Raw genomic sequence first — 26,928 nt, 5'->3', positions numbered from 1 at the left:
CACCTCCAAGACCTGCAGGCAGTGCAGTCACAGTTTCCCCTCCACAAAAAAGCACCCCACAGCCTGTTCCCCATCTGCCTGCAAGGCCCCTTTCTTTATTCACATTGTTAAAAGACATCTTGTCTTCACACTGCTGAGGCACATAGTCCTCCAGCCTTGGGAGGACTGTACTCTGGAGGCAGACCAAACCCTTTCTTTGCAGCCATGCTCCCAAAAATCTCATGCTGGCTCCTCACAGAAGAGAGGTAGGCTTCTCTTTCTTACCACATAGGGTTGTCCTTTCTCAGCTCTTAAGAAAAACAAACACAAAAAAACAAACACAAAACAACATCCAGAAAACGTGTCAAGCAGCAGCACTGGGCATACATACCTCACCACGCGAGTGAATCCAGTTGATTGTAGCCTGGTAATTTGCTGTAAGAAGATTATTGGATTAGGGCACAAGCCTGGTTTGTCAGCACCACCACCTGACAGTAACATTTATTGAGAAGTATTACCTATTTTAAATGTTAGTCCACTTCTGCCCCCATCACGCCTTCATTCTTTGAGGCGAGAGGGGCTTTTTTTAGTGCAGTGTTTCACGAAGCCACGTAAAGAAGAAGACACCTGGCTTTTTTTTCCTCCTGTTGCTGAGCTGGCGGTTTTAGTAGCCGCAGCGCTTCCAGATTTACCTCGATGTGCTTTTGTCATCATAATCCCTCCTCCATGTCAAGACTGATTTGCTTTCCCAGCAAGGACTCACGTCGCCCATTTTTGCCCCTCCATTTTTCCTCCTCCTTTTTAGGTTTTATCAATCAATAACGGCCTGGGAAGATGTTGGTAGGCCAGTCGGGTGCATGCTTGCTAGCTGGAATCTGTGCTACGCTCATTGCGCTGGCTTTAGCCTATTACTTGTACTGGTAAGTTGGATTTTGTGCTGTGTCTATGGCAATGCCTTCTTTGAAATGCTTTCCTGGGTGGGATGAAGGGTGCTGGTCCTTTTGCAATGCTCTCGGAGGCTTGATGCACTTACAAAGGTGCTGGTAGCTGTTGATAGCATCCCTTGTTCATCCCCTACCCATGCAAGTGCTCTCTGAGGTGTCATGGGACTCAGTTTTGCTGCTGTTGTTTGAGGTTTCTGTATTTTTATTCAGCTGAGAGTATGAGGGCTCTACATGGTATAGCAGGCATTGGAGAAGACTGCAATTGTCTTTCGTGTTCATCGTGAGAGCCTTTCTAAATTATCTCATTTTCCTGCTCTTGGTTACTATTTGCGTGGTTGTCTCTCTTGGCACAGAACTCGGAAATCAGGCTGTGACAGGCTCACAGTTGGGGTGCATGTCCCTGTCACGTTGTTTGTGTGACACCTGTGTCTTCAGCACTTCACCAGAAATCTCAGGCAGGTGCGAACAGAGGACTGCCATCGTTTTTTCCCCCACCAGGAGCTCAGGAGGTTGCTTTGCCCTGGGGGCCAGAGCAGGTGGGGGGGGGCATGGAGATGCTGGGACGGAGATTGTGTGTTCCTGGCTTTTCCTGCATGTTGGAGGAGCCCTCAGCAAGGTGTCTGCGTGGGCTCTGCGAGAGGTAAGGGCAGCACGGGGCTGCCCCACATTTCTGGGCTGGCATCATTTCTCCATGTGCCCGAGATGTGCAGCCAAAAGAAATCTCAGAACTTCGCGGAGCTGTGTCTGGAGTAAATAGCAACTTCTTGAAACCTGTGTGCAATCTGTTGACAAGTTTTAGTGGAAAAATTACATGTCGCTTTGGCTGTAAAAGAAAAAGCCTGCTGGAGCCGTAATTAATACAGCTATGATTGGAGAGCTTTCCGAGGGATGTGATTTTAGAGAGGACAAGTCCCCAGAGTAATGTGTGGGTTCTTTTGTTTGTTTGTTTTATAAAGCAATGAAGAAACAAATAAATTAAAATCTGTGGGGTGATCTTCTCGCCTTTTGTTTTTGCCAAGTATTTCCTCCAGGCAATTATGCTTGTGCTGTTTACAAGCCTACAGTCCTCTGTGTGTGTATGCACGCACTTCTAATATTGATGAGTTTATTTATGTTTCAGCTTTACAGTGAATTTCTGCAGATATGTAAGCTTTCAGCTGTACAGTGTAGGAGCACAAATTAAAAGGTGCATCGTTACTACCCTCTTAAGTCTTCAAAATGTTCAAGAAAACAGGACCTATATAAGCAATGTAATATTCTTAATGTTAAAAAACAGGAAATGCAGAGCTTAAGCATGTTAACAGCTGTACTGCTAAATGTTTTGTTTTGTAGTTTTTTAACCAAAGAAGGTACATGTGGTAGGTGTATATGTGACCAAAGTGTAGTCTAATTCTGCAAGTTTTGACTCACTGTTGGACTGTGTATATGATAAGTTATGCTTTTGTATGGATACAAATGTAAACTTGTGTGCATGGTGTACATGGGTAAAGAATGTACATCTGTCCTATAAATTTTTTTCCCTGTTTTGTCCACTCAAATTCTTGACTTGAATCCAGGTCAGATCTGGTTTGCAGGACAGATTACAATTCTGCACGCAGCGGGAATTAACTGGCATTAGATCAGATCTTCTTCTTCAGCAGCTTCAAGGTTCAAGAGAAAATTAATGACATCATCTATTTATTTGTGAAAAAGAAGCTCATTCAAACCCTTCTGATTAGACGTGGATGAAGCCTAACAAGAATACCTCAGTGCTTTGTTGGTTTTATTATTTTTAACTCTTTGTTTTGCTGCTGCTTTGTTGCTTGCCAACACTGCCTTTGGTAAATATTTTAAATAATTAATTTTTTAACATGTCTGCTCTGTAGGAAGTAAACAGAAAGACTTAGTAACTAGGAAGACTTTTTTTTTTTTTAATATGTTTAAGTTACTTGTTACTTGGTCTGCTGCAGTTCTTCTACAGTATCCTCAGATAGAGCTGGGGTGATTAAGATCAGAGATCACCAGTTCAGCAGGGAATCAACTTTGCATATTGAGAGATTAACCCGGTTTTTCTGTAATTCCATCTGTGGTCTTTTGCTTCTCCAGGGTTAGAGCAGCCTTATTAGCTTGCTGGATAGGAGGCATTTTGGTCACCTTCTGGGCTAAATGTAGTTCAAACTCTCAAAGATTTCATCTGAGGAAACAAAGGGTCTTTGGTACTCTGGGATTTCGCTGGCACCATGCATGCACCTGGGGCTGGCTCCCTTGCTGTGAATCTGATGCAAGAACACTGCCAACCTCAGCAACATCCCAGGAAATCCAGCCAGCGTGCTCTTCCAGAAGAACAGAAAAATAATAGTAATAATAATGGAAAAAAAGGCATCGTTCAGATACGCAAAGGCTCAGGTAGCTGTGATAGATGTGCAAGGGACTGTAGCGGTTACGGCCGCCTGTGATTTGAGGAGACTGTATGTAAAATAGTCCAGAGACCTCACAAGCATCTTCACACTTACACTTCCACACACAGGCTTGTTCTGGTACTGCTATGAACACCCCACAAAATATACTGCAGCAATCCATTGTATATACAGGTTGTAGTACAAAACTCAAGTCCACAGAAATTATAAGAACATGAGACTGCAGATTTTCTTTTGCTAGGCATTACTGCCACAGGGAGTTGTTTGGGTAAAGTCACCCCCACAACGTGAGACCCTAGAAGAATTTTCTTTCCTTACCAATCGACAGATTGCTTAGTGCATAAATAATGGATTTATCATTCTATATGTGCTTGTAATCACTTAATACATCGGATAAACTTATAATCCTCTGCTGTATTTTTTTTATTTTATTGAGCCATTCCAAGATAACTTTTGGCCAGCAAAGGAACATGAAATACTAATATGTTTTTAGATAAATTGCTTGGTATACTTCTCATCAGAACTTCAGGTATTTTAACTTGATGATTTGACTGTGTTCCTGGCCCTGCCTTGTAACTTCAGTCCTGTGTTGAAATGCCTGGACATGCCATGAACATAGCTGCTGAATGGTTTGATTTGATGAATCTATTTTTCAGAGTTAGGAGCAGAATAATCCAGATCACAAAGTTTTGGTTACTGTTGCCTTGTGTATTGCAATACTTCAGCTTTTTTGAGAAAGGGGGAGGCCTATGCTATAATTGCATGTATATTCAAGGAGTTTTAATGAGATGCCTAATTTCATTGGCCATTTGTTTTATTTGCTTTATTGATCAGAATTGTGGCTTGCTCTCCTGATTTCAGGTATTTGAAACAATAGTTTGGCCTGTGATCTCTCATGTCATCTATCTTCAGCTTCACTTCGATTTTATTAGTATTTGCCATCATTGTGTGCTTGCAGTGAATATTTGCGTTGCATACTGAACATTTTAGTTGCCATCTGTCTGACATTTTAGGTGGAATAACCTGGAGATTTCTACTTTGTAAGAGTTAGAGGAATGATTTACACACCATGGGGCCAGGCGGTTCCTGTGGCTGTCCAGAGCCTGGTGGAGCTGGACCTCAGGATGGCGGAGGACTCGGGGAATTACTGCATTGTAAATGCAATGCTAATCAAATACGAACTTCAAGTTCTCCTCCTGTCAGTTTGGTATTTGATTTGTGTTTTTTTGGAAGAGAATAGCACAGGGGAAGTCTGTATAGTGGCTGCCTATTAAAATACTGTTTTAAAGAAAGATTCACTTCTGGGGAAAATAAATAAGCAAAAAGGCATAGCCAGGTCTATGTTACTGTTTCCTTACCAGCTCCCCAGCTCTTATGGGAGCAGCACAGCTGAAGGAAGAGCCCTGCTCCCTGATGAACCCCCGTCTTTTCTGCATGGTTGAAAGGGAGAGAGTGCCCTTTTCAGAGAGGTGGGCCTTCGGGGGGAGACTTAAAAAATATATACCTCATCCATACTAAGCACATTCACGTGTCTACACACCAGTCTGCCTCACCAGCTCTTAAAAGGACTTCGAAATGCAAAGAGGGTTGGTGCCATGCAAGTCAAGGGCTTCTTGAGGCACTTGGGCCTGCTCTGCCCTCCCAGCGGGACAGTGGGTGAAGCACGCGGCGTCCCCAGGCCCCTGTCCTTGCTCCGCGCCTGGTGGCAAAGCAGAGGGCTTAAGCTCTAAGCAGGCACAGCTTACGGTGCTTGTGAAGCCGATGACGTTTCTGGGGTTGAGAAGGTGGTGTTTTTCTCAAAACAAAAGGATGGGGGAGAGAAGAAGCATGCTTTGCTTGGCAAGTTCACTGCAGAGTACAGTGGTGAGGTGGGATAGTTCAGCTGGAAGGGACCTACAAAGGTCATCGAGTCCAACTGCCTGACCACTTCAGGGATACCCGAAAGTTAAAGCACGCGTCACTGAGGGCATTGTCCAAATGTTTCTTGAATACTGACAGGCACAGGGCATCAACCACCTCTCTAGGAAGCCTGTTCCAGTGTTTGGCCACCCTCTCAGTAAAGATACATTCCCTAATATCTGCTTGGACCTCCCCCGGCCCAGCTTTGTGCTATGTCTTCCCTTGCTGTTCCCTTTCCCTTCCCTTTCCTTTGCTGTTTTTGTGCTGTTTACCCTTGTATCTTGTCATCAGTGACCAGGGAGCAGAGGCTGGCACCTCCCTCTCTGTTTTCCCTCCTCAGGAGGTTGCAGAGAGCAACCAGGTCACCTCTTGGCCTCTTCTTCCCCAGGCTGGACAACCCAAGTGTCCTCAGCCTCTCCTCACAGGATGTGCCTTTCTTTTACTACTTTGTTGCCCTCCTCTGGATGCTTTCAAGGACCTTAACAGCCTTTTTATATTGTGGAGCCCACAACTGCATGCAATATTCAAGGTGAGGCTGCACCAATGCTAAATGGAGAGGGAGAATCGCCTCCGCTGGCTGGCTGTGCTGTGGTAAATGCACCCCCAAATGTTGTTTGCCCTCCTGGGCAAACGGTCTGCACCATCATTAAGGGAGGCAGAGGAAGAACAGATCTGAGCATGGTACAGAAGCTCATTTTTTGGGTGCATCTGTAGAGATTGTTGCACTTTGTGTGTGGTGATACAACATCTACTATTGGTGGGCAATGCGTCCCTTAACTAGGGGCTGCTGCACTTTAAATATCACCACACCAGTATTAAACCCCTATAAGTTCTGCTGCTATATTTAGGCAGCTTAAACTAATAAACTAAAGTACTGAGTAGATAGGTGTCCTCCATTGACTCAGTAACTGTCTATGAGATGAGTGCCTGCAGATTAGACTGCCAGCGTCTTCCTAACACATGCGCAGCACCAAACTGTGCTCTTTTTAAGAGTGCAGAGTATTCAAATTGTGAGTTATGGGGAAATTGAAGCTTTGAGTTTTCAGTTTTCTGAATGTGGATTTCAGGAGTTATTTCTGAAATAACTGTTCATGGATCTGCAAACGTGGAAATCTTAGATATCTAAAAACTCATTACCCAAAAGAGTTTGTGACTACGCCCATGTGCACAGACCATGAGTTCATCCAGGCTGACAGCATTGCTCTGTATTTAAATCTGGTGATTTGAAGGGGTTGAGCTTGGCAGGCTTTCAGCCTGCTTCACTATGGCAATAAAACTTACGCTGCTGGGCTGTTCTAAAACATTTCTCGAAGTCCATCCCCTCAATCCTATATTCTGAACTCATCGAGAGCTTTTCAACCACGCTTGGCTGGCAGGTGGAGGTGGGATAGAGGGTCTCCAAAATATTTGGATTCCCACGAGCTTCGTGGAGGTAGCCAAAGAAAGGAGAAAGGTGCAGTTCAGATCCTTGCCTTAGGGAAATGTAGAGACATAAATTTGGGTGTTCTTTGATATCATGCATCTACAGAGATGTGAGCTTGTAAAAGTGTCAGTCAGCACAAAACTATGAATTTGTAGACAAATCTGTAGGTAACCAGTCTTGTGGAACCACTTATTAAATTTCTTTCTTCGGCAGGCTGCTTTGTAATGATTAATGGCTAGCTCCTCCAGCTCTTCTTTGCAACCAGAGCAGTTGTCATGCATGAACAGAACAGCGATCCCAATGCATGTGTTGGCGTTGGAGCTAAGGGAAAAGATGAGAAATTAAAGTCTGGAGAAAAGACTGGAAGAGCGGCTGTCAACACTGCACAGCCTGTTTTTACTCCTGAACACAAAACAAGCTGACCTGAGGGACTTTGCTGATCGTGCCTGTTGCAGTGGCTGCTCCACCACGGACCACGAGCAGGGAGAGGCAGGCACTGTTCCCATTCCTCACGGGGTATGCAGCAGTGCAGCTCCTCAGGCACTTGGTCCCCAGTGGTTGATTTTGATGCCCTTTGCAAACAAATTATGTCAGATAGTGATACAGAAAATAAGAGACTTAACTGTGAAGTTTGGAAGATGCGATGAGAGAGACCAGCTTCTTAATGCTGTAGAAGAAGTTAATGAAAGAAACGCTCTAGGTAATATTTAACTTGCATCTATCTTGAGAAGGAAAATGGGTGAAGTTGCTTTAAATCAAAATTCAGGTTTGCAGAGCTGGTAGAGGGGGAAAAAAAAATCTGTGGCTGAGTTACCTGATAGGGTATGTGTATGCTGCAACTGGGAAGTGATTAGTTTTAAAGGAGGGGTGAACTGCTTGTAAGAGTAGCCATGGCAACATAAAGCTCACTGCAGGCTGCAAAAACCACCTGGGAAGTGGAGTGAAAACTTGGGCAGCTTGGATTTAATTATTATTGCTCAAAGTGCATTGCCTGCCTTCCTGATGAATGCCTTTGATGACATTTCAGGGAGGGAAGAAGGGGTCTCAGAGTGGTCTCCCATGGTCAAATATGAGGTCTCAACATCCTTTTTCCTAGTGGGATGTCATCGAAGGCCCAGAATTTGACAAGCATTCATTAAAAAAAATAGTAATAATGAAAAAGTAGAAGGACATATAGAAGGAACATATAGGTGAGACCTCCAGTGTGCCTTTTGAGTTTGAGGAGGCTTTCAGCAAGGCTTATTTCGCAGGTAGGTTGGGTTGCTCAGGACTCTGTCCAGCTGGGTTTTGAAAACGTCCAAGGATGGGATTTCCTCAGCATCCCTGGGCATCTTGTTCCGTGCTATACCACAGTATGTTGTTAATACCACAGCATATTGTTAACACCACAGTACGATGTTAATGCAGTTAGCAGTAGTACAAATTGGTGTCGTCTTTTGCCATCTGCAAACAGAGAAGGGAGGCAAGGAGCAGACTTTGCTGCTTGTTCCGTCCAGAAGAAGTTCTGGGCAGGTGAAGTGGTGGGGAGTCTGAACCCGACCACTGCATTTGGGCTGTTTTATGTCTGGAAAGGATAGAACCGTATCTCGTGCCCGCATCCAGTTCGGCCTTGTCTATATTGAGACCTGCCTCACCCTGCAGTAGGAATCTGCCAGGAAAAAAGATGTGGTCTACAGCTGGGATCTCTCTCCTTCTCTCACTTGTCCCGTGGTCTGGAAAATGTGTTCATCAGTAGCTCTTCGGAGGTAATTTACGCAGTGTCAGTGTCATGCATGTATTCTGTTCACTTCTTTGCAATCTGGTTTATGTATAAAGCTAGAAGCTGAAAGCCAATTTTTGGGATGTGTAGCAAAGATCATAAAGTGCTCACAGGAGCTGTCACACGGAGAAAGATGGAGGAGACAAACGAGCCGTATATATGGGAGTGGGTAAGAAGACAAAAATGCCATCAGAGTAGAGGTATCAAGAGTGCATTAACAATGAGGAGGGGAAGAAGCTATGAGAGAGAACTAAATAGAAATGATAGCTTGAAAAGAAGCATCAAAAAAAATGTTGTTCTTAAAATACAATAGCTCTTGCTCAAAACTTTTTTCGCAGAAAACACAACTGAGGGAAGGGGCTTGTAGTGACAGAAGATTGATGGGGAACTTGAGTTCTTGGGAGATTATTTTAAAAATAAAACTCACAAACCATTAGGATACTATTTTGTGTCTTGCGTTCAGGAACAGCGTCAAATGCACTTCACTAAATAGACTTTCTGCTTAGTGCATATTGCTATGGCAAGGGGAGAATTAAAACCAAAACCTTTGTTGTTCTCAAGAGATCAATAACAGAGGCTGCACTGCTGAAAATAGAAGCTTACGTGGTGAGGAGACGAGCTAAGTCAGGGATATTTTAGGTTTACTATCCTCTTGATGTGTCTGAGAAATTTTTGGATTGACCAGTGATTGCTTTGCTAGCCCACTGGGAGCAAGGCTAAGTTGGAGGAAGCCGATGCATGGGCAGAGCGAAGGAGCTGCAGCAACGTGAAGTGTGCAGGCGGCTGGATGCGGCTTCCTTCCTGTTGGGAAATGAGTAGCCAAATTTAGTTGTCTTTTTTCTTTTTTCATTTTTTTTTTCTTGGCAATTATTAAGCATCTCCTGCCTGACTAAATCAAAGCGTGGTGCTGGTGGTGACATTAATGATGCCTCTGTGACATGGCAGTAGCTATCAGAGGGATGTCAGCACACCAGATTGTCATTTTACTCCACCGATTCAGCAACTGGGGGAGGGGGAAAGCAGTGATGAGGATTTCTTCTGACATATTAAGAAACCACTGTAGCTGCATATAGCGAGGGGAGGGAAATAGTGTGCTAAATATATTGGCTTGGAGGTGGAGAGTGACGAGCAGAAGACCTCTTCTTGTTGCAAATTCAAATGTACAAATCACAGAGGGGAGCATGGTCTGAGAGCGGCATCTGCTCCTTCGTGCTGCTTTGTGCCTGGACTCCACCTTTTGCCTTCCCTGCTCTCAGCTCTTGAGCTCTCTGCATATCAAGGCTGCCGTCTTCATCCTGCTCTTACCTACCTGAGCTGCACTTGAGGCAGAAGTCTTGAGAATGAAGTCTGGGCATCCTCCCTGCCCCTGGCTCCAAAAGGATCCGGGGAAGCTGCGGTTTTTGAAGGTTTGTGCTCTCTCTTTGCAGTTCTTGGACTGAATTTACTGCTGACCTCAGCAGTAACATATACCAGATTTTCTGTTTTACAGTTGTATGGCTTGCTTTAGGAAATGTCCCTCCAGGTCAGAACTAATTCCAAGGGACACCTGGGAGCTGTGCACTTGTCATGGAGGAAACAATACGCTGACCTGAAAGCAGGCAATATTTTCCAAATGATGCATTTTTATCCAATTTTTCACTTGTAGCTCCCTAGACCCTTTGCTGTACTGTGAGGAGTGCTGAATTACTGATGTTGTGAGACTTGTTCTGACTATCTAGAAAAAATCTAAAGTTTTAATGAAATCACTTGATGCGGCTAATTACTCTGTTATTTACCACTTCTACAAACTACTCAATGGCTAGTGCTCTGGCAACTTGCAGGCAGTGACTTTCCATATTCAAATAGGCTCTGAATGTTTTAGCAGCTTATGAGCTGTACAAATAGGAGCAGGTGGTGCTCCAGCAAATCTTTGTCAGATTGTAAATCCCTGCTCAGAAATGGAGAATACCTGAAGTTTCTCAATGAAATTGTTTGTTTGTTTGTTTGTTTTAAATTATTTTTTTAACATCCTTTAAAAACTAACAAAAATTAAAAAAAATAATAAAAATCAGACGAAGTATCTTTAACCTGCTCAAACTTCAGTATTTGGGACCTAAGGAGAGACTTGGTACGAAAGTGAAGTTGAGATTAAGGTAAGTTAGAAAGTATGGTAGGAGTCAAGGTAGTGACAAAAGGATTTGTTACTCTAAGTATTTGTTAGCATTTTCCCCGTCACGTTCACTTAATGATTAAAAAGGATTCTTATCAACATCTAGGCATCAATAAGACCAAATCATGTTTTATTATACCAGTCATAATTAATATAGTTTCAAATTTTTGTACTCATATGAATACATTTTCCACCTGTAAAGGCAAACTTGTCTGCTTTTATAACTTCAGAAAAAATGAAAGGCTTTGGAAGCCTGAAAATCTCTAAGCAGAATTATTTTCACTTAAAAAAAAAAAAAAAAAAAAAAAAAAAAAGAGTAACCATGACCAGAACATGCTCACTTTCAGAACAGAGCACTACTGTGAGGGGAAAAACAAGACTTAAGTACCCCGGAAAGTCTCGCCCCATTTAAAATTGAGACCTTATTTTCTCCCACCTGTTCTTTGTACCAAGATTGCGAGAGACTCTTTCCTTCTTCAGCTCCCAGTCGGGTTTTCAACTTTGAATGAACTAGGCGAAATGAAGAAAATAGTCTCCCTCCACCTGCTAGCTCTATCGAAACCAGAAGTAATTAAGGCAAGAAGTCTTTCTTCACAGCAGGAATTGAAAGTGCTTGCATTTGAGGGGAAAATGTAAGCATAAGCATTTGCTCCATAGGACAGGCTGCAAATAATAGAGCTGCTAAATGCAGAATGTGATTTCCTGGTGCTTTAAATCTTGACTTGACCCCCAGTCAGGTGGGGCAAAAGTCCTGAGCTCTTCAAAATAATAAAAGCACTGTTTTCCAGCTCTATTGAGAAGAGCTCACCAAGGCAACTTATAGCACAAGTTATTTCTGTGGTCAGTTGCGTGTTTGTGATAGAATATATAGTAAGTTTTGATCTCAGTCCTCTTTCATTATTTTCATCAACTGGAATGTGTTTAGTTGTAATTTTTTTTTTTATTTTTTTTTTTTTAGAAATCAAACTAAAAGCCTGAGTTTTATTGTTTTATTTCTGTACGTGTGTGTGGTGCTGAATCGGAGCCCCTCTGGCACTGTTGGTATCACCTTTGCTGGTCAGTGGAACCATTCCCCCAGTATTCAAGGTATTTATGACGCAGTAACAGGGAGCTGCAGAGAACAAGAGTCAGAGAAAATGAAAATCCATCACAGGTATAATGTCTTCAGTGTTTGTGAAGTTAAATGTCAAGCAAGGATTGGATCCACGCCATTTATGAGTTGGGAAGAATTGCTACTTCTCATCTGTCCTTTTGGAAGAGAGTACAGATCAGATAAATTCTGACTTTCCTATTACTGTGTGTTTGATAATCTGTCCCTTGGCCGAACAGGAGAAATTCAAATGACATCAGTTACTTCTGTGGGAAGGGAAGAGATTTGATATTCTTGCCATGTTGCCTGAAAAAAGGATTCATGCTTCTGTCAAAATGCAAATTTTATCACGTATTTATGGGATCGCAGATACTCTGTAGCATTCACATAGGCACGTAAACAGCAGTGTGATGGAATAAATGATGTGCTGACTTGATAAGAACACTTCTTATGGCCAGCCCAGCCTTGTGACATTGTGTGTAAATTGTGGAGTCCGTGCTCTCCTAACTTGCAGTTCTTACCCTGTCCCTGATTACGATGGTCATTACGTACAGACCATTTCCTTCCATATGCCAGCAGAGCTCCTGGGTTAAAATAAAAGTCTGTGAGGCCTACAGCTGCTCTCCTGGAGATGGCTGATAAATCCTCAGCATGTTATATGTATGTGTGTTGTAGCAAAGTATGTATAAAGTGTATGTGTGTTGGAGCAAGTCAGAAGCGTGCAGATACTGTGGTTGTTAGAGGTTTGCTGGCTTGTTTTCCATGGCAAGCACTCAGAACTGCTTGCATGATGCTGCTGGCGGTTTTGTTTATCACAAGTGCAGGACTAAACATTGTGTGAGCTGACTTTAAACACCTAAAATGTTAATTTTAATATCCCAGCGTTGCCTGTTGTCTGTTGCAGTTGCAATTGGGCAGAGCACCTTGTCGTTGCACTCAGAACGAGATTGCAGAGAGCTGTTAGGAGGACAAATTACTTGGCTAATTACAGTCGGATGCCTGAAGTGGAACTGTTGGACCTGCAGGAGCGTGCTAAGTTGTCCAAGAGCTTTCCCCAGCTGCTTTTACTCCCGAGGCCTGTGCGAGCTGGAAACCTGACAGCATTTTTCAGAATTTGGGGTTGACGTACTGACTGAATACCCGATGGGAGGGCAGTGCCGGTGGTGCTGGGCACAGTGGCTGGATGGCACAACAGCACCGCGGCACGCAGTGGGATGCCTTACAGAGCCAGCAAGCTGTCGGGATGTGCAACAAAAAGGAGGGTGGGATGTGAGGGAAGGGAGAGAAGAAACCAGGGAGCTAGCAAGGATTTGCACCCACAGGTCTCCCATCGTGGGGACAGGAACTTCTGGGCTTTGGCTGCAGTGGCAAAGGGGGGGAGCAATAGCCCCTCACAAACAAAAAGGGTTAGGGGGAAGCTTACAAGTTCCTAAGAGGAGCAAGACTGGCAGAAGTTTTCGACAGCCATTTCTGACAGAGTCATATTTAACTGCCTGTCCAGAGCCATGAGGAACTTGGAAAGCTGTTTGTAGTTCCTATTTATGTCTTAAAATACACAGAATACAGACAGTGTTCAAGCTCATGCATTGCATCATCACATATCTTGCTGTGTGCTGTTTCTTTTTGCCCTGTTTTTTTTTTTTTTGCCCCCCCTTTTTTCTCTTGTGAATCGCAGCCTTGTTTTTCCCCCTCTCCCTGCACGAGAGCTGGAGGCATCCCTTCCTGCTGTGCCCTGCCGTGCCAAAGCAGTAAGGCTTACTAAAGAGCAATTTCTCTCTGGTTCTGTCATCCAGGGTTGAACACCTTGTATTTTTTGCCCTTAACTCTTGACTTGGCCCCTTCCATTAAAGATGAAACCAGGAGTAACATCTGTCTGTCTGGGTTTCAAAATGAGTCGAGTTGTAAGCCACACAGAACAAAATTATAAGTGGTGGCTGTTGTTATTTTTCTTCTTGACAGCAAGCAGGTCACACAACTCAAATTTGAACTCAAATGTTTGCAGTCTGGTGGATCTCTGTAATTAATAACGTTCAAATTTAGGGTATGGGTTGTTAAGGCTGAGGTCTACAAGGGCTCTTCCAAGTATCTCTAAGTGGGTACGTACCCATAAGCCCATGTGTGCCTGTGAGAAATGAGACAAGTTTGCAGGGTTTTCAAATTATCTAGTCTAAAGTTTACATGCAATTAAGTTTTGTTTTTTTTTTTTTTTTGTAATAATATAGTTTTAGGAAAAAATAATTGACAGAACCACCACCACCAAAAAAAATAAATAAATCGGTATTGCTTGTAGTAAAGCGAAAGTGCCAGACTGCAGGCTGAAAGATGACAAGTGGTGTTGCGTGTGTATGGGGAGAACCGGCACACCAACACCTACAAGCAATTGTGAATGATGTGTTGTAATTGAAGCTGTCCTAAGTTTGCTAAACCTTCAGCCTCTTTGTCCTCCTGAAATAAACACAAGGTACATCCATGCACAGCCAGGCCTTGTCACCAGACAGCAAAAACGAGAATCCTGTAGTGTCTTGCAGTCGCAGCGAAGCCGTGCTATGGAAAAAATGATGTCACCCGAGTTCACTGTTGGGGCTGAGCATCACTGAAGTTATCTGGGCTGGTTTCACCCAGTGAACTTGCAACACCATGGCTCCAGTTTTCACATCGTGAGCAAATACTTGCGAAAATACCCCTGCTTTCTTCATAGATCGATGCCTGCGATGAGAGAGATTTCCCAAGCAGTTCTTCCTTGTGGCAGCTGCCTTGCGGTCGACACACTTCTAAGCAAGTCAGGATTCATTTCGGTTATCTGATCCATTTGTTTAAATAGAGGCTGAGCTAACTGGGGATGTATGTTGAGCAGAAATTGAATTTGTGCGGACTTGCTCTTTTTTTTTTTTCTCTGCATGTGCTGAGTACAATAAAAGGAAATGGTTGAAATCAAATTTGGAGAATAGCCATTTTAATACTGTTTGTGTTTGCAGCTGTAATGCTGTAGCAACAAGTTAGGAAAATACAATTTCACCTCTAGCAGAGGCATTAACAGTGTTTTCTGCAGCTGGCGAGGAGGCTTAATCATACTGATAAGATTTCATTCAGGGCAGGAAAGGAAAGGAAGGCTGCCCCTCCAGTGCAGTGGTAAGTAGTATCAGGAGCTGCTTTATCCCCTTCTGGTTCCATCAAGTCTTTTGAATGTTTTTCTATGGTCACTCCCTAGTGGTGCTCGCTGGTACTTGGCAATTATTCACTGCCACGTTTTATTTCGTAGCCTACTCTCTCCTGAAGCATAGTCAGTAAACTCATAGTCTTGTAATAATATAAGAGCTGCAAAGAGTAGAGGAGGCAAGAGCAGGGACTGGTGTTTCTGCTGAGGGTGTGAGTCCCTCACGTGGCTTGCTTTCCGATCTTGTAAGAGTTTCTTATGTTTACAAAAAGCTTTATTGCTCTGACTGCTGCTCTCCAGAGTGACCATCACATCGTGCCTAGAGTTGTCTGCTACGCTTTATTTCATGTTCTTCCGCTACGGGTAATTTCTCCAGGTAATTTCTTCAGTCTGCACGCCTATTAAATGATGATGAATGTCAGAGCAATGTACACAGCTTTTTTTTTTTTTTTTTTTTTTTTTAACCTTGATGTACTAGCATCTCATTAGGATGATGAGTCAAGCAAAGGTATTCCTATTTGCTGTAAATAGACTAATCTCATCAATAAATTCATCAAAAATCTCTAAAGATACTGAGCCAAACCTATTGACAATACTGGAAGTTTCTGTGGTTTAGTGGTTTGTAGATCTAGACAGATAAATTGAACGTATTTGAGACAGATAGTGGAGATAATCTTTCACTCTTAACCTTTTCTACAAACTATCATGCTGTTTCAAAGCCAAGAATGACAACATTTCAAGGAATAAATTCTCACAATGGTAATTCAGCAACTTTTTTTTTTTTTTTTTTTCCTATTTAAGATCATATTCGTAATTCTCCCAGCTTGGAAACAAACTTGCATTTTTGTGACCTGAGTTTGGCTTAATGTTCTTTTCCATACACCTTGGTTTGGAAAATTCATGACAAGCAGGATTTTTTAATGAACTCTGAACTAGCCTTTCATCTCATTGAGGGATGCGCAGAGAAATTAAATCTATATTGTATCAGAAACTAAGATGATCTTTCTGCCGTGCTTACGTTTTAAATGCTAGGTCTATGGCAGACAGTCTGTCATGCCGTCTGGGATGTGGTTGAGTAGTTGTCTATTATTTTATGGTATATCTGGAGAATCCTGAGTATAGGCTGTTCAAATGGATACCAAAACTATTTTTACCCGTTATTTCCTTTCACTTTCCAGTTTTACTGACTAACTGCTGTTATCTAAGCTGTGTTTTCTAGCTACTTACACAGCTCTTGTTGCCAGTGGTTCTTACAAAACTGCACTTCTAAAATAAATCAGGCCTGAGGGGAGACTGCTTTTAGTGGTGACATGGCAGAGTGGGCAGGAGCCTCAGATTGCTGTGTTGAAGTCTGGTGCAAAACCCTGGGTAATTACTGTCCTTTGGTTCTGTAATTCTTCTGCATCGTGTGGGTCAGGCTCCCAAATTCCTTATCTTGGAAGGAAATGTGGTACAGTGGGTGAAGAGGAAGACTATTGATTACTTACTTTCTTCCTGAGCATTTTCTTACAGGAGGAGTGTTTGCTGTGATTGTATCATTACACCTTCAAAAGCTGGATAGCCAGTGCTCTTTTGGCTTTTAGCTAGAAGAGCATTGTATAAGATGCAAGGGAAAAGTTTTTCGTAGAGGTAACTGAGGAAGTAACTTGTAAGCATTCAACACAACTCATTAAATAACTGGCATGTTCTTGCATGGTGTGTCCCAGAAATGTCCAGGACAATAATTCACTGCCCCTATGGCAATGTAGTGCCTCTGAGAGATGTGAGGTTGATGAGACTGGGACCTTTACTTCAATTTATCCACCAAACAGGGCCAGGCAGTGGCGTTATATGCTTTCCGTCACATCTCTGCCTTGACTGTTAGCTGATTACTACCCATGGATTTTCTCGTCTTGTAAAGGGAGGTAAGGGAAAGGATGCTTTATGGTACTAATTTTCATAGCTGGCTGTAAAAGCAAAGTGAGTCACTAGAGGAAACTGGAAAGCAGAAAGTGTACTGAAAGAAGTTTTCATCAACCCCTGGCTGCTGCTATTCATACCTGTCCCGCTTATCCACACAAAGCAGCTCATGGAACAAATCATCCTCACTTTGAACAAAAAATAGCTTTTTAATTCTCCTTGGGTGTTTTCAATAACCAGAATTTGTGGAATTCTGAAAAAAATGGTGGGGATGCTGTCGATGAGATATGGCCAACAAAGTGCCTTTTGTACCGCTTTTCACTCGCAAAGTTATAAGCTTTTCTTCATAGAGAGCTTTTGCCAAGTTGATACAAACATCAAGGAGGCTTACAAAACTCAGCGTGAGAAATACAAGAGCAAATGGCAGAATTCAGTATCACGGGGTTTTGTGTGATTTCTCAACTAGCAAAAATGGGAGGTAGGTAAAATACTAGAATTCAGGGTGGGAGCAACATATTCAGAGCAAAGGATGTCAGTAATTAGTTTCATAAGTGGAGATAAATATGGTACAGTAGAGCAGAAGCAGCTGAAGAATAGAAACAGAGCTTGCTCAGAAAACTGAAGACAAATGGCCAAAGATGTGAGGACTGGCTGCAGCAGCTTCTGGTGTCAGGCATGGGAATTCTCACTGGGCTGGAGTATTAGAACTGGTGGGCCAGTTCCTAATTTCACGCTCATATTCATGTATACCTTATGAATTTCAGAGGGTTGTACAACATGGCAGCAATAAATGAATTAAAGCCTGGAGTTAAAACTGGAAATACTGTACATATAGAATGATTAATGGCTTAATTTTCACTTCTGAGTTCACAGAGAAACTCATATTTCTTGAAATGGCTGTAACGTGATTAGTGAGTATACTGCATCTGTCTTTTAAGCTGACTTCTTAATGAAATTGGGCTGATGCACTCTTGCTGTCTCTGCCATTCTCCTTTCTCATGGCTTTTGAACTAGGTGGCCAACTTCAACCACGTTTAACAGAGAGGTGGAGGTCTCAGAGCAGGTTAATCATTACGATATTCATGAACGTAGAAGGCTGGGTAAAGGAGAAAGATGATATTTTTTTCTGAGAGGCACTTTGCATCTTATAGATGCCAGCAAATTCATGTGAATGAGGAGCCTCAAGACTCAGCTCTTTAGCAGAGAATGGTATAAATGCTCCTTGTTCCAGCAAATGGTGCTTTCCCCATCCTCTTCCCTGCCTGTCTCTGGGATTCAGTAAAACAGCTTCTGACCTGACTGTCCTTTGCCTGTTGGTCTGCCCTGAACCGCCTCTCTGTCTTACGTGGTCAGGAACGCAGAAAAATAAAGAAATCCTGGGTTAAGATTAACTTCATAGATATCTTAGAAAATCGAGTGCTGTTAAATGAGTGACTCGCCAGAGGGACACCAGCTCTTTTGGGGCTGCAGCACCGCTGAGGCCTGCAGTCCCCACGTGCCCAGGGGTGTGGGCTGAGGCAGCCAGGCCGTGTCCCCAGGCAGAGCCACACAGCTCTGGAGTCCTGCCAGAGTGAGGCAATGCCCAGAGCACAAGGGTGATGTAAATCCTACTTCCATACGCAGAAAGCTAGAGAAGCAACACGAGATGGTGTCTCCAGCTTCCCCTTGGGTAAAACGTGTTGTGTCTTTTTGGATCTAACGCAGCCACATCCTCAGTTTAAAGTACAACCACCAGCATGCTCCAGACTCCTCAAAGCAAAGAGTCTGTGGAAGTACAGCCAAATGATTTTATTTGAGGATAATTCTTGAAATTTTCTTGTTCTCCCCGCTGTTTGCATGCACTTTGGCCCTTACCTGAAAGGGGCCAAGCTGTGCCTTGAAAGGTGGTAAGAACTGTGACGCCCGTGACAGGCACAGGCACCAGCAAAGAAATAGCTGTGTGGGGGGAACTGTTCTCTTCAGGCTTGGTTGGACTGGGGGTTGGGGTGTTTTAGATTGGATGTAGAAGGAATTTCCTCACAGAGATGGTGGCCAAGCACTGGAGTGGGCTGTCCAGGGGAACGGTGGAGTCACCATTCCTGGGGGTATTTAAGAGATGTGGCCCTAAAAGATGTGGTTTAGTGATGGGACTCAGTAGGTCACGTTGGTCATTGGACATGACCTTGAAGGCCTTTTCCTGCCTAGCTGATTCTCATGGAAGAAATGTTCCTTCCATTCTTATAGGAAAACACTGGGAGAATTTAGATTATTCATCCTAAGCTTCAGTATCAGCTTATTCAACTTGCTTTGCTTTCTGTGGTAGGCACAATAGTTGCTATATTGAAACAGATTTTCCTCCTCTGTAATGTACTTCTGAAGTGGCTAGATTACAAATGATGCAAACAGACTTTAATTGTGAAAAAACTAGACACTGCATGAAAGGCACTAACTGAGGTGTAGAAGAGACAGTAAGAAAACAAGCTAAGTAAAATTGCTGTTGAGTTTTATAAATAGCACCATCATGTAAGCAGGTGGCATCTGGCTCCTGACAGCTGGCAGGTACTTTATTTTCAGGCTCTGGGAACTTCTGTATCACTTTTGGATGCTTAACTTGTCAAGTGTGCTTATTACCATCTACTGGTGGTTCTGGTCATTTGCAGCACTCAGGGAGACATAACATGAATACTTTCAGCAAACTTTGGCTGAAGTAGAAAATGAGGGTCATGCCTTCACTTTTTGGGTGAGACATAAAGGATGTGGTTTGACAGCCTGGCTGGCCTCATTAAAGGGCTTCTAGTACCCAACAGTGCCAGATAGCTTGGTTTCGGAATAAACTCAGTCAGGTGGCTTGTTTAAAACATTTTGTTGGGTTACATTTGTGCTGGTGGGATTTGCGTTGGATCATACTTGTCTAAGATACCTTGACTTTGTGCTGGTTCACATGTCACCCAGCTTTCTGCATCAGGTGTAGGTATGAGGTCTGTGCCTGAGTTAATGCTCTGGCTAATTCAAGGGAGGTAATTTTCTGTGCCAAAGCTCTTCCAAGATTGAGTTTATATTGCTACTTAGCCTAAGGATTTTTTATTATTTTACTTTTTTTTTTTCCCCTGTACTGACTGGTATATCTGATTGTGGAACTGTGGCTTGACAAAATGAGAAGTTACTAAACTTGCTCTGGCATGGTTTGCGAATGTGGTAATACAGAACTTCTTTTTCCATCATGTAGCTTGCCAGGTGGCTGCTCTAATGACCAGCCCTGCTCTTTTCATCATGAAACATGCTGCGGGGTGGAGAACCTGCTCTGCAGATGGGCTTCACTGCTGTTCTAATCAAAGCATGTGCAAAACAAAGCTGCTGAAGCCCAGCAGCCCTCACTCCATGCTTGTTCATAAGAAGTGTGCACAGAGTGCTGGTGTTGGAGGCAGGCCAGGAGGGCATCAGTTCATCTACAGGGCCCTGGAGACTCAGCATACCAATAAACCCATGTTTATTGGGTGCAGGGGGGATGAGGCTCCTGTTGCAGTTCAAGGAGGGCACAGTGATTGCAGTCCAGCTTGCTGGCTGGTGGTGGCTCATCTGGTTCACTGTGAGCATGGATCTTTGTGTTTCTCCCAGCGTTAAGTCCAGTTTTATGATCTTTGTCCGAAAAGAGGTGTGAGATTCGTCTTCAGCTAACAATAATCTTGTTAGTGGGCTGTAAATTGGAAATAAAGATTTACTTTAACATTTGCTGATGGTGCAAATCACTTCCAATTTGTTGTGTGAAGACCTGAATGAGGCAGGCTCGGAGGGGAGGTTTATAGGGCTGGGTTTCTGTTGCTGGAGTTGCACAGACTGTTTGTTACAGTGCTCCCATTTTCCCCTTCCTCAGGGTTTGTAAATCCAGGCTCAATTAGATGCTTTCTTTTCTCTTTCAGGACAATTATTCTGAGTGACGGCCCTTGCACACGCTTCTGAGTGGTTATCATGGGCTTCATTGCCTTTCTGAAGACCCAGTTCATCGTTCACCTCCTCATTGGGTTCGTCTTTGTTGTGAGTGGACTGATCATTAACTTCATTCAACTATGCACGCTAGTCCTCTGGCCCATAAACAAGCAGTTTTATCGACGAGTAAACTGTCGCCTTGCCTATTCGCTTTGGAGCCGTGAGTATGCTTGAAGGAGACCTGAGGTCTGGGGGTGGGAAGGGGGGTGTCTTTGATTGCTCTTCATTAATTTAAGGAAGAAACACATGCATGTATATGCACACACAACAGAGAGAACTGTTAAGTTGTAAGTAGACTCTTTCAGAGCAACTCAGAGCAGACATGTTTTTTAAGTTTTGAGAAAACATACGGGAGTCAAATGACTGAGGCATACTGTCACTCTGTCCTATAAAAGGAGTGGAAAGGTAAGCTCCTTGCTACCCTGACCCTACCTTGCTTGGTGGGAAACTGCCGATCAATACCATCATTGTCCTGCATCAGAGACTCTGCTGAGCGATGGGAGAAAGGGGAATTCGGAGACTGCTTCAGGTATTTGGTGTAGGTGCTTTGTTGACCACTTGCTTAGGGGCACAAGTTGACTGTGTGATCTGCAAGGACAGATATCTGTCTTAAATATCTAGTGTAAATGCCTTTGTAGCTGGGCTGTATGACAACTGCAGAGTCCTCTTATGCCCTGCAGTATTCATCTATGACACCTATGTCTCTTCTTGTAAACAGTTTTCATCTTCTGCCTCTGGGAGAGCTCTGCAGTGAGTTCAGCTGCTTTGCTTTCCCATTTTAAGACTTTTGCAAAACTTCGTCCCTGTGGATGGTTTTCTTTTTCCTCGTACAGCTTAACAGGACAGTAGATTTCTGAAATGAACATTTAGAAGGCTCCTTAGTCCAAATGTCACTCCCTATTTCAGGAGTGAATCATCCAATGCATTTATACATTTCCATTCTCCATCTTCTTCCAGTATGCATGGCCACTTACATTAGTGCTCAGCATCCAACTCCCACTTTGGATAAATGAGTCACCTGAACGAGTACTTAAATTACAATTGAGCAGTCCACTGACAGGCACCCACATTTAAGTCATCAATGTGAAGTATTACCAATAAAAATGCTCCAAAGTATCTAGTTTGGTTGCTTTTTAAGTTTTTTGTCTTTGTCCTTCCTGTGCTTTTTGTTCCACCTATTTAGACTGCTGTCTAAGCAGCACAGGAGAAGTGAAATTAAGTAGAGCGTCAGGCAAACTGTCAGGAGAAAAAGGTATTGTAATGGAAAAAAATACAGACAGAAGCTTCAAAATTAGCTTGGGGCATGAGATGGGGGTGTATGGGATTTTGTTTTGCTTGTAAGAATTTCTTTGTGCTTTTTAATAACTTAGAACCTGATCTCATCTTGCAAACTATTGCTGCACAAGTCGTCTGTTTTTTTTTCAGAGGATGTGAGCTGCTTGTGCCTGTAAGGCTTATAGATTCACACCCTTGATTTCTGCAAGTTAGCATTGTGTGTGGAAAAAGCAAGTTTTAAATACTGTTATCTATACTTTGTATACACTGAAAATACCCTACACTTGTTCAAAAAGGTTTGGAGAAGTTGAGTAGATAATTGGATTGCACCTAGGATAACCCCTCGTGTGCAGCCTATTAAAAATTAAACAAGTGAGAAATTAAACTATGAAAATTAATGTAAATGTTACATGGGATTGCAGAGGGCTGATGGCCTGTAGCGGAAGAGCTGGCAGAACGTGCACTTCAATTGTGATTTATAATGAAATAAGTGGTGTAAGTGTAGCAGTTCAAATGTTGCCATCGTAATGAAATGTGTTCTGTTACAGGGAAGGCTTTTGGCAGTGAACCTACAGCTTGGTGTTCTATTCTAGATGCTACGGTTTGGTCACTCACTCCAAACTGTTTGGGTTGAGGCTGAGAGTTTTCATGTAGGAGCTCTCCTTATGGTAGCTGTCTTCCACAGAAATTGCTCTGCCAGTCTGGCAAAGGAATGGTGTGCAAGAGTAGATACATAGGTGGTTGTGTGTGTGTGTGTGTCCACTGAAAACAAGGCTCTATTACTGTATTTCTTCTTAACTGCTAAAATGTGGCTTCAAAAGGGGAAGGAGATAGACTCTACCCAGTGTCCATGGCAGACATTTGGGGAGAGATAGCAAGAGAGAGATGTGTTGGACTTGAAAGCTTTCTAAGAAATAGTGAAGCACTGAAATAAGTCATCTGGAGGGGCTGTGATTGAGATATTTAAGGACAAGTCAGACTAGTGAGCTCAAACTTCAGTCTGTTAGCAAGGTGGCATCCCCTCCTCCCTGTCCTTCCTGCCAGGGCCTTCCTGGAGTAAATTGGTGCCGGGGATTTTTGTCAGACTCTGGGCTAAAAGTAAATGCTTCATTGCATATTTAATTCATGAAGGGTAGTCTGTATTCCAAGTTTTCTTTTGTCAACTCTTTTCAGATGACTCATGCCTTTGGATAGCAGTGTGTTTAGTCCAGTTCCAAAAACAGTCTCTCAAATTTTAGTACTTGAAGCCAAGAGATGCATTGTGCCTCTTGTTTATTTTCTTTCTGGATGGCTTGTGAAGTCATAAAACCACTTGCTTTGGTGTGTTGGAATCCAGATGGCAAGAAGGGATTTTGCTGTAGTAAAGTTCTCAGTGGCAGCTACATGGAGCATCCCAAATGTTGCATGTCTTACCTTCTCTTGGCTTAGAAATAGAGGCTTGCTGTATTAGTGACAGGATCAGTACACATGAAATATCTGTTACACTTCCCCCACACCTCCCTCCCCGCACACACACACCAAAAAAAAAAAAAAAAAAAAGGGAAATGAACCCACTCCTTGTTATAATAACTACATCATTTATGAGTACACTTGCAAAGGACAATCTGTTTCCTTATATTTAATTCACTGGCTCATCAACCCGCCTATTTCAGTGTGAACTCTGAGATCTCTAAGCAAAGCTTTCTCTACTATTTTGGAATGCATAGTGCAAGGAATACCTTGCAGAAAATCGACACCTGCCTCTGCAGAATTTTCACCTCATCTTGAGGAAAAAAAACAGACCCATTTTACTTTATTTTTTATAAGAAAATGAATTGTCTGTAGCACATACTGTAGGTGTTTAGAAGGGGAAAGTGCTTGGAGTATTATACTGTTTGGTGCCACTACTCAATTCTCCTGAACACCTACCTGGAAGAGCACAGCTCTAAACTGATGGCATTCTTGCTGTCCTCTTTCCCCTTGCACTAAGCCAGCATAATCAGAGCAAGAAAGGTAAGCCATCACATCATTCCCCAAGGAGACAAAGCTGTAAAAATAATAATAATAATAACTTCTAGTTGGTATAAATTTTTCTTTTCTCTGCTGTAATTCCAGTCAACCAGGGTTATACTCTCAATCAGCAAATCGTATAAATTTGCCATGCGTCCAAGTGAGCAAGTCTTGAAAATGTTACAGGAGAATACCCTGGCAGATAAGCGGTCACACAAGGAATACAATCTGAATAACTAATTCTAAAGAAGCTACGTAGCTTTGGCAAGTTAGGATCATTTTCCCTACTACTCACCTAGATAGTGTGTTTGCCTTCTTATTGATGTGGTGCAAATTTGGACTGACCCACTCTTACTTGGCAGCTGAGGTAGAATACTGTGAATTGTGTGCTCACTGATCAGAAGCCCTTATGCAGGAAGGCACCACTCCATTTTACAAAACCAGGCTGGAGTGTACAGGGTGGCAGAACTGTGTAGATGTAGAGAACTGAGAGGTCTCCTTCCAGTTTTGTGTATCTAGGCCCCGCATATTTATCGTAATAATATCAGAAAAGCTGGAATTTTTAACTGCTGTCGTTGTGCTACCAAATTTTGATTACATCCATAACTAACTGAAATGAGAACATACCAATGACTACAGTTTGCATGGAAGCAAATCTTCCTACTGGGAGAATGAACTATTCTCATACTTTTTATAGATGTCCCATGATACCAGCAATACTTTCCATCTGCCTCGTTGCACTGAAATGAGACAAATAGGCTAACCATAGCAACTACACTGAATGTGTGATGAATTTAAATGGAGGGTCCTTTTAAGATGAAACAGATGGAGGTGGAAAATGAAAAAATGTGGATAATGAAGGAAATGTACAGTGGAGTAAGAGAGACACTGGAATATTGAAAAGTTGGAGAAGACAGGGAAAAGGGCTCATTCTTCACTGTGCAAGAAAGAAACAATTTACTATTCCTGGCTTTGCATGGGTATTTTGATAAAATAGCTTGATTCTCTGGTGCTTCTGACTCTGACGACCATAACATAGAATGATAAAAGTCCTAATATTAAAAAGTCTTGCGGAAGGTCTGTGACACCGTATGCACTTAAGAGCCCGTTATTGGTCTGTTTACCTCCATAAAGCTTGTTTCATGTTGAGTAAAAGCATTAGGCAGCATAATTTGTATTCCACCTGGGGGAAAGTGCACTCATTTAGTGGAGCAATCAACAGCTCAACTGTCTTGTGTTCAGGTATAAAGTTTGGGGTATTTTTTCTGTTTATCATGAAATTCCACATTCATACTACAGTGCCCAAACTTGGCACCATAAAAACTTGTTAAAGTATTCCTAAAGCATATATCTAGTTCCCTAAATGCTGCTTAAGGATAGCGTTGTGATTTGGTCTATACCTGTACAAGCTGTCATTTAATCCCTACTGGACTGGGTTGAGATGACGACAGTGTCGTCAGGAGCCAGAAGAGTCCAGGTACTGAATGGGGCCAGAGACTAAATGCTGAACATTTTGTGTAAGCATCACCTCTAACTCATCTGTCTTCACCATGTTTGTCAGAGTTGGTAATGCTGCTGGAATGGTGGTCAGGCACAGAGTGCACCTTGTTCTCCGACGAGGCTACTGTGAATACCTTTGGGAAAGAGCACGTCATCATCATCTTGAATCACAACTTTGAAATTGACTTCTTGTGTGGCTGGACTATGACAGAACGCTTTGGAGTACTAGGGGTACGTGGTGCCATGAGCTTTCCCTTCATCTGAAGGACTGTGGGTCTATTTTAAACCCACACACACAGAGTTTTCCAGATAAAACTCCATCAGCTTTCCATCACCTTAACCCTAATGCTTTTGTTCGATACACATCAGCAAATGACAATTTGGGATTGTTGTTTTTGTTTCTCTCCAAGAGTTCCAAAGTTCTCGCTAAGAGAGAGCTACTGTATGTGCCCCTAATTGGCTGGACGTGGTACTTCCTTGAGATTGTTTTCTGCAAAAGGAAATGGGAAGAAGACAGAGATACGGTTATTGAAGGATTAAAACGTTTGGCTGATTATCCTGAATATATGTGGGTAAGTGTTGGGTTCCTCTGCTGGTATCGACTGCTGGAAATGCAATGGTGAAGGTGGCACTCTTGTGGTGCAGTAGCCTTGTGTATCAGGAGAAGATCTGCTCCCTTCTGTTCCTCATGTGCTGTCATGGAAAACGTGCTCTGTTTCAGGAGGTCTTTTGGGATATGCCCATAAAGTGTTGCTTTGTTTTCCTGTTGGTAATTAAAGGCATTTGGAAAGCAGTTCAGAAGCTTGCACGGATGATTTAGAAGCTTATAATGTATAAGTCAAGCTTGTGTAATACTTAAAAACAAGTTCAGATAAAATGTATGGCTTTTTATTCTTTTTAAAATAATAATTAGCAGCTCATATTTGACTACTAAATCTATATAACCTTAAGTTACATCTTCTGAGGTAGGCTAAAAATGTAGGCAACAAAAAATTTTTCTGAGGTAGGCAAAAAATTTTCCTGGAAGAGCAAGTGCATCTGGGTGGGGTAGATGCACAGACCATGAATTTTAGTAGTAAGTTCTTCTGTTAGCGTGTTCTTTGATCTGTAAAATGATATGTTTCCTGAAAAGTCTCTATGAGAACATATGGTAAGATTACAACTGCTTTTGCAGTTATGCTTCTCCTTTTTATTTTGACATTATTTGAAGCCAAGGGTAGAACATGTATGTTTCATTACGTACAATGTTATTAGATTTTACTGCAGAAATACAGTAGTATAATCAACCTATTAACCTTCTTTTAGCTTTGAATGCAAATGTTTTGATAAGTTTACTGTTTAGCTTTTATAGCAGTGTGTTTAATGTGGAGATATTTGGCTCATAAAACATTTTAAGATGCTTTTTGCACAGTTCAAGTGAATTTCACTACTCAAGAAAGCTTGTTAAAATGAATAGTGAAATAGTAGGTCTTAACTTGTACATAGTAAATGGATCATTTGTTTTTTTAT

General features: G+C 42.5%; 1 protein-coding gene across 7 annotated transcripts in view; it reads left to right on the top strand.

The window, feature by feature from the left end:
• The window catches only part of AGPAT3 (1-acylglycerol-3-phosphate O-acyltransferase 3), an 84,639-nt gene that overhangs the window by 48,950 nt on the left and 8,761 nt on the right, over positions 1–26,928 (top strand). For 6 of the 7 annotated variants that reach the window (XM_082766365.1, XM_082766364.1, XM_082766366.1 and 3 more), the window contains 3 exons: positions 20,589–20,815; positions 25,481–25,650; positions 25,830–25,991. In XM_082766365.1, the coding sequence (XP_082622491.1) occupies positions 20,638–20,815; positions 25,481–25,650; positions 25,830–25,991 (510 nt within the window). In that variant the 5' untranslated portion in view covers positions 20,589–20,637. Of the gene's footprint in view, positions 1–14,680; positions 14,769–20,588; positions 20,816–25,480; positions 25,651–25,829; positions 25,992–26,928 lie in introns of those variants that run through there. The other variant, XM_082766367.1, reaches the window with a different exon arrangement.

The sequence above is a fragment of the Aythya marila genome (genome assembly GCF_965140915.1).
Source record: "Aythya marila genome assembly, chromosome: 1".
NCBI lineage: Eukaryota > Metazoa > Chordata > Aves > Anseriformes > Anatidae > Aythya > Aythya marila.
The sequence above is the reverse complement of the archived record's forward strand: the minus strand, read 5'-3'. Positions and strand labels throughout refer to the sequence as shown.